This window comes from Ostrea edulis, chromosome 8 (assembly GCF_947568905.1).
Source record: "Ostrea edulis chromosome 8, xbOstEdul1.1, whole genome shotgun sequence".
Taxonomy (NCBI): Eukaryota; Metazoa; Mollusca; class Bivalvia; order Ostreida; family Ostreidae; genus Ostrea; species Ostrea edulis.
The window spans coordinates 28,874,571-28,887,679 of NC_079171.1; the positions used below are offsets into that span (position 1 = coordinate 28,874,571).

Sequence of the window (13,109 nt, forward strand, 5' to 3'; positions counted from 1 at the left end):
CGTGGGTGTAGTAGGTAAAATATCCATGTTTCGAGAGAATGAATAACTCCAAGTAGATCTGTGTACATGTACAACCAAATGAAGAATGGTCAAGATACCCCTCAATATGGGCCGTCTGTAGGGTTTCTGTAACTGTAGTGTTTGTGTAATGGTGGTATCCCAAACAGAAGTGACACGAAGTCCCCCCCTCTCTCTCTCTCTCTCTCTCTCTCTCTAGGGTTTCTGTGGACGTAGTGTTTGTGTAACATGGCATCCCAAACAGCTGACACGAAGTCTACACCCCTCCTCTCTCTCTCTTTAGGGTTTCTGTGGACGTAGTGTTTGTGTAACGATGGTATCCCAAACAGAAGCTGACACATAGCTAGTCTACTCCCCCTTTCTCTCTCTCTCCCTTACCCTCAATCATTGACTAAATGAGTAATTATTGGCATACGTATGCAACACTATTGCCATGCCATATTATTTCATTTATATTATTGCTACAGTTTTACACATTTCTCTCTCTCTCTCTCTCTCTCAACATAAAACCGTGATAAATTATAAATAGCTCAATAACTCTCTTTTTAATTGAATATGATTCACCAACACTACTCTCTCTCTCTCTCTCTCTCTCTCTCTCTCTCTCTCTCTCTCTCTAAATATAAAGCCGTGATAAATTATAAATAGAAATATCTCAATAACTTATTTATGCTTTTTTACTGTTGTTTGATTTCTGATTGTGTAATTTATAATCCAGGTGGTATCTCAAATAGAAGCATTTTTTTAAACTACTGTAACAATTTTACGCATGGGCAATATAACCATTATACATGTTGATGTGCTGCGCCAATAAAGAATTGTTCATGTTTTTATAAATATAAAGCCACAATAAATCATTAATAGAAAATATTCCAATAACTTATTTTTGTTTTGTTTTTTATTATTATTATTGTTTAATTTATGATTGTTTAATCTATAATACATGTATAAAGATGGAGAGAGAAAATACGATGATAAATGGCAGTCTATAGGGGACGTTAGAAATTAAAATATTCTAGGTGAGAGTCAATACTATCAAAACTCAGGTATACTGGGGCTTTCCTGGAGATCTGAAGACTGCCGGTCATCATTAGCCATGATTGTTATCAAAACATCTTTCTCGGGTAGCTGTAGACCATGGTCTCTGCAAACGTCAATTAACCTAAGCTCTATTGTTAAAAGTTTGATTGACCGCAGCTTATCATTGATAATAAAAATTTGTAAAATTTGGGGGCGTTAACAAATCATACATTGGCAATAAAGGTAAAAAGGTATATGTCGCCTCAAACAATGAAATGAAACATTGATAAATTTCATTAATCCCATTAAGAATGATAGCTTGTATTTGCAAATTAAATCATTGGCAGGAACATACAATTTACGAATGTTGACTTTAAACGAGATCGTTGACACCACTGTAACATTCACGTATCCGTCATTAACCAGTCTCAATAAAAATGATCACATGCCGAACAAGCTCGTATTTTGGAGACATAAACACCATAGTGCAGGTATTAATGAAATGTTTCTACACAGATATTGGAAGCTGACGAAGAAGAAGCTGAGATAATATCATTTGTGATAAAGTTGTATTGAGAGTTAAATACTACAAAGCAGCAATTCAATTCAATATCTGCGATATTACTTAACATACCGTTACGTATAATGCAACGAGGTAAAATAATATACATGCTCAAAACGACTGTCCAGGAATTCTATTCTCCGATTTCCTTTTTTTTTTTTTGTGATCCTCGAGAGTTTCTACCGCATGTTTTTATATTTCCGAATTGTCTTCATTTCCATACCACATCTAGATCAAATTTGACAACAGATAGATTTGTAAATAGAAATCATTTAAAAAGCATACATACACGCTACAAAAAAAGTATTAGAAATTATCATGTTAGGATGTTGTTCTTTGGGTGATCGAACACACGTAAACACATAACATATGATAGTGAAATCAAGTAGCATCATATCATATTGAAGTCTTTCCTAAGATCATGTATATTCTTTCTGACATCTACGAAGGTATTGTTCAAGAATATGAAGAGATCCTTTCTTTCTTTAAGGTAGCTCTCTTCCCATTTCAGGGTTTCAATTGTTCGCCTGACACTTTTCAAATGACCAGGGATATATTCCACAAAACATTTATATATCTGGCGTTTCACGGGTTTTACGACGACTTTCAGAGATTTTTTAATCGCCTTCTCATCAAGATTTTGAATGCATCTACCATAAATCAAATTTATAACTTTCTCTTTATTTTCCTCACGGGTATATTTATACGCTTTGGCAATAATCAGTGGAAGTAGAATTACAACCGCTGGAAAACACACCACTCCCGCTATAAGGAGGAGGGGTACCCAGAGCGGGGAAGTGGCAGATATTCCTACCACCAACGGCACGTTGGAATCCGACTCTGTTTCCTCACACTCGCCCATCAAATCGTCCTCAATTTTACTCAATTTTTCCTGCATTGTTAGAAAGTTTCTTATCATTTCTTTTTCGGTTTCTTCAATTTGTTTTCGACATTCCCCATCAGTCATCCACTTCTTGATCATTGCCTCAATCCTAGCTGGGATTTCTGTTGCTAGATCTCTGAATCGCGTTTCTTTGATCGGTTTTTTGTCTGGTGGATTTAGAGCTTTGTCTTTCCACAAACTACTATTCATATCTTCCACCAGTTTAGCGCTTAACAGTTTTAGTTTTTCTTTCAATTTTTCCATCAGATCTTCCCGAACCTGAAATGTAAATATGGGTATCTTAACGTGGAGTTAAGCATTATTATATATCTTTTACAAGTTCCGCGCTTAGTCCCTATAAACCGTAAATTATTGGTATCTTGTGAAATAGAGAGTTGCGCAAACACAGACCCCTGGCTATACCAAAGGTGGGATCAGGTGCATAGGAGGAGTAAGCATCCCCTATCGACCGGTCACACCTGTCATGAATCCTATATCTTGATCAAATAAACGGTGGACTCCGAAGCAAAACCAGTGTCTAAAGAACAGTCCAACAATCGGTATGAAACACGTATTTGACCCAATGAAAGGTTATATTGGTAAATCAGATCGTCATAACGACCATAGTATCTCTGTTCAAATACATGTAACATGAACTTGTTGTCAGTAGTCTCCTTCAATTATACATATACCTGTTTACATTTTTCCTCCATTCCTATAATTTGTTTTTCCATATGAGATATTTTAGCCTGGTAATCTTCTTCAGAAAGGTCAAATATCCTCAGCCTCGCTTTAATACCTCTTTCTGCATTATGAGCAAATTCAATTAGGAAACTGAAAATAAACATATCATTGACATTACGATATAAAAGAATAACTTCGTGAAATGATTTATTTCTTTTACAAAAGTGAAAACTAATTTAGCAAAAGTAGCTTGACATCATCAACACATATGATAATTTCTTTAGGTATCGCCTTATCATAATGAAATAAAATGTAAAACTAAGACAACAGATATAGTATAGGCCGTAAACTGAAAACTTCAAAATGTCAGAACGAGGAAAGCAGTGTTTCTCCTACCATAAATGTTCCTTCATCCTTTTGTTTTCGGTCTTTGTGACCATATCAGCAAGTCTTGTTTTAAATCGACTGTATTCATCACTTGGTCGCTAAATAAGAAGTCTCATAAATATGAATGCTAAATGACTCATTAGCAATTCTTAAACTGCACTCAAACTCCATTAGAGAAGAAAAATTGTGTGTGGTTTTACCATTTATATGCCCCAACAATATATCTTCAATATTACAAAAGAGGCAAAACGAAAGATTTCCAAAAGAAATATTTTATATAGATGAACAAGTGAAGATCGTGAAGAGTGATCACTTTCATAATGTAAAATTTATACGGTACCAATTTTGATGCACCAGATGCGCATTTCGACAAATAATGTCTCTTCAGTGATGCTCAACCGTAATATTTGACATCCGAAATAACAATGAAGTTTTAGAGCTATTATAGGGGAAAACAGCGTTCCAAAAAAGTGGAGTCATATAAAGAGTACTAAGAATATTAAGAGTAGGACAAACACAGATCCCTGGGAACACCAGATTTAGGATCAGATGCCTAAGAGGAGTAAGCATCCCTTGTTGGCTTATTTACCCCAATAAACCATATATCTTGACCATGTAAACAGAGTAACAGTACCCGCAACGTTATTCTTGACATTCCTATCGTGCTCTATCGTGCGTGTATCCTATCGTATCGTGCGTGTATCCTATCCTATCGTGTATAAGGTTTTCCGTTTTCAATCGTGTTTTGCATTTATCAGGTATATCGTGTATCGTGTTTTGCGTGTATCAGTTTTACCGTTTATCGTGAAAATCGTTTATCGTGTAGCTTCGGAAACTATCGGGATCGTATATAAAATCTAACGAAAAAGTACAATACTTTCCGAAACCTTTATTCGTTTTGTTAAAGAAGCTATTTTTTAGGAATCAAGTAAAGACGGTATATTTGAAGGAGAACATAAAGTTGTCGATTTTAAGGCAGAAGAAGAGTTATTTGTCTGTCCAGAGAGCGTGAAAATTTATCACAATTTAATTCTAAGTACAGTAAAACTCTGATATAGCGAATTTCTGGGGACCCTCTATAAAAATTCGCTATAAGCGTAATTCGCTATACGTTTATAGCGAATTCATAATTCAAATATAACGAATTCGTTATAAAACTGATTTGTTCTACATGTATACCAGTTATATAAGAAAGCAGCAATCGATATACTTGCGTTTGTATCGTCTTTAAAAGAAATGAAGGTTATATATTTTCGAGAAGAAATATTCTTATACAAGAAATATACAAATTGATTTATATATGATAATTTATCTTGATGGATTATTAAGTCATGCAAGAACATGTCGAGAGAGAAATGTCAACAAAATTTTGCGCAATACATACATGTAGTATATTGCAATTGTCATTTACTTGTTGCTTTACACAAATAATGGAGTGTACGATAAAATGAATGCAATCAAACTTCAAATTTGATTAACGAGAATAGTAAATAATATCGACAATATATTTCCTAAATGTTTCAGCTTCTCCATCGTCAACTTCCCACATTTATGTAGCAATATTCCATTATCACCTGCATATGGTGTTTATATATCTCAACTGATTCGATATGCAAGAGCTTGTTCTGGGTATAGTCAGTTTTTATATCAAGGTAAGCTATTGATAAACAAGTTGATGGTACGGGGATTTCAACAGTCTCGATTGAAGTCAGCATTTCGCAAATTCTATGGTCGTTATAACGATCTAGTTCGTCAATACAACCTCGCATTGGGTCAAATGCTGTCTGACGTGTTTCATACCGATTGTTAAGCCGTTCTTGGCACACTGATTTTGACTGCGGATAACTCCGTTTACCTGATCAGGATATGGGGCTCACGGCGGGTGTGACCGGTCAACAGGGGATGCTTACTCCTCCTAGGCACCTGATCCCACCTCTGGTGTGTCCAGGGGTCCGTGTTTGCCCAACTATCTATTTTGTATTGCTTGTAGAAGTTATGAGATTGATCACTGTTCGTTATCTACACCTTGCATGTGTAAGTATTTTTTTGCGTTAACAACCTTTTTTGAAAAAAATACAAACAGAAATTTTGTAACAAGTGTGGATCCTTTATGTCAATGGAAAACGATTGGTAAAAATCACAAAGAGTTTAAAATAAACAAAATAAATTCGTTATAAAAGGTGATTTTTACGTTCATTTTTAATTCAAGGGGAATAGGGATTTACTTCGGTATATCCGTAAATTCGCTATATCCGTTTTCGTTATAGACGCGAAATTTTATACAGAATATGTGAAGAATTTGCCGGGGAAATCGTTTTCACTTCGCTATAGCCGTAATTTTGCTATATCCGTGTTCGCTATATTCGAGTTTTATTGTAGTCTGGAAAGTAGGCAGTGGTCTGTCGAGCAAACCGAGGACAGTAAATCTGAAAGATCCTTCATCTGAAGTTCATAACATTTGTTTGTCTAGAAACAATTATTTGTAATTAACACTAACAGAAAAATAGGGAGTTCCGAATTGAAAGGAAAAATCAGTAAATTACAGTGTTTATCACATACATGTATAGTTTAATAATGGTTCTTTTTCTTCCGATTTTTCTCTCTCGCCTTTATGCTACTTATATAGCAACTGCTGAACTTGTGAGCGTCCTTATATCTGATTTTGTGTATTACCCGTGTTTTCACAGCTAACATTCTCAGGGACATTGTATTTCATACATTTAGAATATTAAGTTTTAAAAGGGTACAAGGGTGTTGCATCCCCCAAAATTCTGCTCAACTGGGCACGATTCCGCTCTCATCGTTGTTTTTTTACTTGTAAACATGTACCAATAGTCGTGCGTGTAGATACTGGAAATTTATGTTGGTTTTGATGATTATTTAAATTTTTTACACACTAAGCGTTTCAAAATTGCGAATTTAAAATAAGCCGGGTTTTGTTTATGTTTTTTTAAACAGTTTATTTATGTTTTGTTAACAAAATAACAATTCAAATAAATATGTTCCAATTACTTATGACTATCAATTGTCATTCATAGTGTAAAAATATCTAACATGTGTAGTGCAGTTGTTTTTGTTTTTAAAGTGGTCGTTATGAAAATAATTTGAGATGTTGAATGAGCCGTGAACTTGGAGCTTGATGCAAAATAACCCCCTCGTCACTACACACACAATATCACTTGGTTTTATTTGATATTCAAGGTAATATACATTAGCATAAGAAAGCTACTGAAGCATGATATCACTACATTATATTACATTTAGTTAATTCCCTGTATAATTTATATATTAAACATTAGGTGACAATATAAGTTTTAGAATCATTGGCTGATAAAATTCATATAGATATCAAATAATGAATTCAATGCTGTATATATTTTAGGTATGTTTTATTGTAGCTGTTATGACATAAAAAACATAAATAAAGAAGAACAAAAACGTACGACCATGGATTAAAGAAATTATATGGTACAAAACCGATCAATGTTTTCAACAAATGTTACCACGACGGGGACAGTTAACTGATAGTCATCCCGCGATGAAAACGCGGTTTTCCTGAGTTACCTATAGATTACCACGTTAGATTTTTTCCATAGCGAGAACACGGAAAACAAGAAATCCGCATTGTCGGTAATGTAGGTATATAATGAAAATTAAAATCCTTCAATATTATTACCAACATAATGTAATTATGTTGTAGGTATCAAAATTTCGTTCTGTCTAAATCGTTTCTAAATTTACAACATTTCTATCAGGTTTTCCGTTTATCGTGAAGATCGTTTATCGTGTTTTGCGTAGATCAGGTCTATCGTGAAGATCGTTTATCAGGTTTTGCGTTTATCAGGTTTATCGTGTATCCTATCATATCGTGCGTGTATCCTATCGTATCGTGCGTGTATCCTATCGTATCGTGCGTGAATCCTATCCTATCGTGCGTGTATCGTATCCTATCGTTTATCATGTCAACAATAACGTTGCGGGTACTGCATTCGTAGTCAAAATCAGTGTACCGAGAACGGACTAACTATTAGTATGATAAACGTCAAACACCATTCTACCAAACGACATGTTCCATTTGTATATTAGATGGTTATATCGACCATAGAAATTGCGAAATATAAACTGTAAACGAGATTGCTGAAACCCCAGTAATAGCAACATTTTTTTTCAATATGCTGTTTCAACTTTAAAACTGGCTGTTATCAAGCCACACCCGATATGATGATCATATGCAGAAAATGTATTTGCGATCTGAATCATTTCCGAGATGTGAAACCATTATTATGAAGGTCAAATTTGAATATTGCTAAATGTGAGAAATTGCTTTGGTTTTACTGAGGTAATTCCTGTAGCTCTAGGCTAAAGATAGCACGTTATACCCGTTCTTTAAGTGACATTCGAAATGCATTTCTGTCGTCCTTTAGAGGCCAGACGTCCTTTATTTTCCGGAGAACAGTCCTCCAGATTCTCTCTAGTTCCTCGTTTCTATGTACTACGTTTTTCCTTTGCAATTCTTGCTCGTCCTCCTCTTCATCTGAGTCCACTAAAATATCAGGGATGGCAACAGTGTCCCATTTGTTGACCAAGAATAACACATCCTGCTCGTCGAAGCACGACATGTCCTTTTTGTGTTCTTGAATAAGTTGCAGCAGTTTGGGAATCTTTTAACGAGAGATAGAATTACAAAATACATAATAATCCTAGCAAATCGCTTCTTTAGACACGAAGTCGACCACACATGACTTCAACTAGACTTTTAAGTATTGAAATTTTTAATTGAAATAAATTGATTATATTTATTCATTGAGTAAAAAGAGTTGATTAGATTCAGATTAACATCTACCCGATCACATTGCACGCCTCCATCGTTCGCCACATTCAGGACAAATATAAAGGACAGGGCGTTTGGTAGGTACTCCTCCAGCATGGATTTAACCTTCTCTTCTTCATTCATTCCCGGCGTGTCAACAATCACAACGTCCCCCTACAAGGTATTTGTCGAGTTAATATTTCATGATTTCATTTCTGAGGTCTTTTTCAAGGAGGACAAACCCATGCGAACATTTCAGTGAAGACATCATGAACAAGTATGATGTATCTCAATTATGCTCAGAAGATTTCATACTTTTAAACAATAGCGTAAAATAGAATCACATTGTACCCCGCAAATATTTATACAGAAATTTGTTGATTGATTGGATAATATTATCCAAAAATATGATTTTAACCTCCTGAAATATTTTTAAACATCATTAGACACTTTTAACATAAGATTTGGGGGGTCACTATGCTGACCTGAATCACCTTGGATGTGTTTAAGTGGGTCTTAAAATATCTCTTTAAAGCTTTTGAAGGTTATCCTAGGTAAGATGAAAGGTGAATATAACGAACAGTGATCAATGAAAATTGAAGATAATGAACAGTGATTAATCTCATAACTCCTATAAGGAATACAAAATAGATAGTTGGGTAAACACGGATCCCTGGACATACCAGAGGTGGGATCTGGTTACTAAGAGGAGTAACTTGTCACATTATGAATATGTGTTCCCTACGTTCATGTTCTTTACAATAACATACTTACCATGACATGTTACGTTTTAACGAAGTAAAAGTGTATACCAGTAGGTCAATGTGACAGACATAAAATAAAAACGTGAAAACTGTACCAACATTCTGACATATACTTACTTTCAGAACATCCACTGGGAATAGAAGATCGACGTAATGAAATGTTTCCTGTGGCATTTCTTCATTCTTCTCACAGTATTTCCTTAATGTTGTTTGAAGTTCCGTCGCTTTGTCAATAAAGAATTCTTGAATCTTTTGGTTATCTTTTGTGTAAAGACGGATCCCCCTTTTCTGTGAATTTCGTACACGACACACTCGCCCTGTGTTTGATAAGTGGTCCGAGGTGAGTATAGGCCGCCCTATGATCTCATTGAGAAGAGTCGTTTTCCCTGCATTTGTCTCACCTTTAATACAAGAGTTCAAAGAAACATATCAAATATATCCTTGTATTGTATATTCCATACTCTTTGGTAAAGTACAATTGCAATATATGTTTATCTATCGTTTCTTTATACTACAAGCCCTGTGTCAACAAATGAACTGTGTACAGAAGCAAATGATCATTTGCCGTGCGATTGTCTCAACTCTCGTGGAAATTCTTGTCAGTTCGTCTTATCTTCGAAACAATTGTAGATATTATCCTTCACAAAATCATATCATAAATGCAACTTAACCGTAACCAAATAAAACTAGTTCAAGATTTTACAGCTGAATTCTACACCGATATTTCCAACGATGAAGTAAAGGTACATGTAGTTGTTGTAGTGATTAATTATGTATTCTCTACTCTTGTCAGGTAGCACTATTTACAGCAAATACCAATGACACACAAGTTGCATTCCATTATATCAAATCATCTCTAGATTAAAAAAAAAACGTCCACCACCACCCCCGGATTATCTTCTATCTTCACTAAGCTAATGTTTTGTCGAACCTATGACAGATGACAGTGCGTGATAAAGTATCCTGGCTTTTTGTCATACCTGCAACAACTATAGACGAGTCTGTTCTTTTGAGATCTTTAGCTCTTGTCGATAGAACCGTTCTGTAATTTGGGCACACAAGTTCCAGTTCTTGCTTCAGGGCAGTGTCATATTCATTTAACAAAATGATCATTTCCAATGATTCGTATACACGGCTAAGTCTTTCTTGTCCCTCTAAGAAGGTGATTTTGGATTCGACAAAGCTTTCATAAAATATAGAATAGACAATAACTATAATGGTAAAGATAATGTTTAATATTGTAATGTAAAGGGTACTGAAATATAAAATTACTTATTGACATCAATTTTTGCCTAAATCCATGTCAGAAAGGGCTCCAAAGAATCATATCATACCGCATGTTCTTGCTAAAACGCAGAAAGGAAAACAGAACAGAATTTAAGAATTAGAATGATTAATGTAGCTAAGATAACACCAAAAAATCGCATGAAAATTCTTTATGATTAAAATCAAAATATTGAGAAAAAAAAATTACAAGCGGTAAAACAATTCATCATACATTTTTAAAGCAAACTTAAACTTTTTAAAAGAATTTGCAATGCGTTTTTTTAAAGAATTTTGAAATGTCGGCATTGACAGATGTGATAACGAGCAGCGACATCAACATGGGTTGAGAATGGAAAGAACACAAGTACTTCATATCCTCCCACCCGATGACAAAACGTCATTAAAGTACATAATTCCGTTTCATGTTGTACTCATCATTAATATGAACTAGCGAAGATAACGATCAGTGAACAATCTCAAGACTCCAGTCTTTGGTACTCTGTTTTTTTTTTTTTTAGTTCTTACAAAATAATTATTTCGGATTTCCAATATTTCCAATATTTCGGCTTGAGCATCACTGAAGAGACAGTATTTGTCGAAATACGCATCTGGTGCATCAAAATTGGTACCGTATAAGTTTTACATCCTATGTAGTGATCGGTATTCCAAGAATTACTTTGTTAAACGCCACTCTGATTCCATGCACAAGTACTCTGAAGTTGAAATAAAAAATATGCTGGAGTTCCTCAATGACAATATCTTCGCGATCTTTGGTGATTAGGTCTTCCAACAGTCTGTTGGAATCCCCATGGGCACGAATTGTGCTCCTTTGTTAGCTGACCTGTTTTTGTATTCCTATGAAGTAGAATTTATTTAAAAACTTCTACATGAGAAGAAAAAATCTCTTGCTGTGGCCTTCAATTCGACATTTAGATATATCAACGACGTACCGTATAGCTGTTTTTTTCCCCGCAGGGTTATAATTTGGGCTTATTTTAGCGGTTAGATAGCTTTCCGTCAAAATTTTAATCGTCAGATATGCTTTCAATTGCGGCTTCAGTATTTGAAAGAGAGAAAACTCTTCCTTGTCCACCAAAATTTATTCCACTAAAATTATTAGCGTACCTTTTCCGCTAGCAAATCGCCAAATTTTAGACCCACGGAATAAACCCACAATACGGTATTATCTATTAACAATAAGAATTTTCATTCATATGTCGATTCGATATATTCCAGTGAACTGGAAATAAAAGACACCACATAGTCGTCCACTTCTGCTTTATACTTAGATATTTTATTGAAATTAGATGTTAACGGCGATTGCGAAACTAACTACAAACGTGATGATTTCACCTTCTCCATCGTCAATATTATGCCGGTACTAATGGAATATTGCTACATAAATATGGAAACTTGACGATCGAGAAGCTGAAATCATCCCGTTCGACATAAAGTTGAATTGTTTATTTGCCGTTAATATTTATTTTCAACACATTATCTAAGCACGACGCAGATGTGGAATAATCTCTACTGTCTTTATCTTCGGAACTATTCAAGGTAGATAATTCATATTTTGTATATGGATTCTTTAAGACAAAATTGTGATACAATCGTATCTTATCTTCTGGTGTTGACCCACATTTCTTAAAAACATAATATAACCTAACAATTTAAGGTGAATCTTTCATAGTCTGTGTATATATTCTTTGTGGGATACTTTGGTATATTACCTTGACCTGGATGATCTATTCAATATCTCCTGAACTATCTAAGATATAGAGCTTTTATATATGGCACATGTATATAGATTTCTTATGGCAAGATATCATACCATTAGCTTTTGCCCTTGGTCTTATCAAGAACAGCATGATCGTATTAGTCATATTGGTATTGGGATATCTCTTGTTATATGTTATAGTCTGTTGGAATTCCCATGGGCACGAAGTGTGCTCCTTTTTTAGCTGAACTGTTTCTATATTAATATGAAGCATAATTTATTCAAAACCTTCTACGTGAGGAGAAAAAATATCTCGCTGTAGCCTTCAATTCGACATTTCGATATATCGATGACGTTTTGTCTATCAACAATAATAACTTTCATTCATATGCCGATTTGATATATCCCTGTGAACTCGAAATAAAGGACACCACAGAGTCGTCCACTTCTGCTTCATACTTAGATATTTTCTTGAAAATAGACATTAACGGAAAATTGACAACTCAACTGTATGAAAAAGGGATGATTTCAGCTTTTCTATCGTCAACTTCCCATATTTATGTAGCAATATTCCATTATCACCTGCATATGGTGTTTATATATCTCAACTGATTCAATATGCAAGAGCTTGTTCTGCGTATAGTCAGTTTTTAAATCGAGGTAAGCTACTGACAAACAAGTTGATGGTACAGGGGTTTCAACAGTCTCGATTGAAGTCAGCATTTCGCAAATTCTATGGTCGTTATAACGATCTACTTTGAAAATACAACCTATCATTGGGTCAAATGCTTTCTGACGTTTTTCGTGCCGATTGTTAAACCGTTCTTGGCACACTGATTTTGACAGCGGATAATTCCGTTTACCTGAACAAGATATAGGGCTCACGGCTGGTGTGACCGGTCGACACGGGATGCTTACTCATCCTAGGCACTTGATCCCCACCTCTGGTGAGTCCAGGGGTCCGTGTTTGAACAAATATATATTTCGTATTGTTTGTA

The 13,109-nt window shown here is 34.9% G+C and overlaps 1 protein-coding gene across 1 annotated transcript in view; it reads right to left on the minus strand.

Moving 5' to 3' along the window:
- Positions 1 to 1,593: 1,593 nt before the first annotated feature.
- Positions 1,594 to 13,109, minus strand: part of LOC125661189 (uncharacterized) — a 29,050-nt gene continuing 17,534 nt past the window's right edge. The window contains exons 12-18 of the mRNA XM_056147319.1: positions 10,109 to 10,311; positions 9,246 to 9,529; positions 8,398 to 8,538; positions 7,934 to 8,215; positions 3,564 to 3,652; positions 3,176 to 3,317; positions 1,594 to 2,762 (exon numbers count right to left, since the gene is read on the minus strand). Coding sequence (XP_056003294.1) covers positions 1,992 to 2,762; positions 3,176 to 3,317; positions 3,564 to 3,652; positions 7,934 to 8,215; positions 8,398 to 8,538; positions 9,246 to 9,529; positions 10,109 to 10,311 — 1,912 coding nt within the window. The 3' untranslated portion in view covers positions 1,594 to 1,991. The remainder of the gene's footprint in view (positions 2,763 to 3,175; positions 3,318 to 3,563; positions 3,653 to 7,933; positions 8,216 to 8,397; positions 8,539 to 9,245; positions 9,530 to 10,108; positions 10,312 to 13,109) is intronic.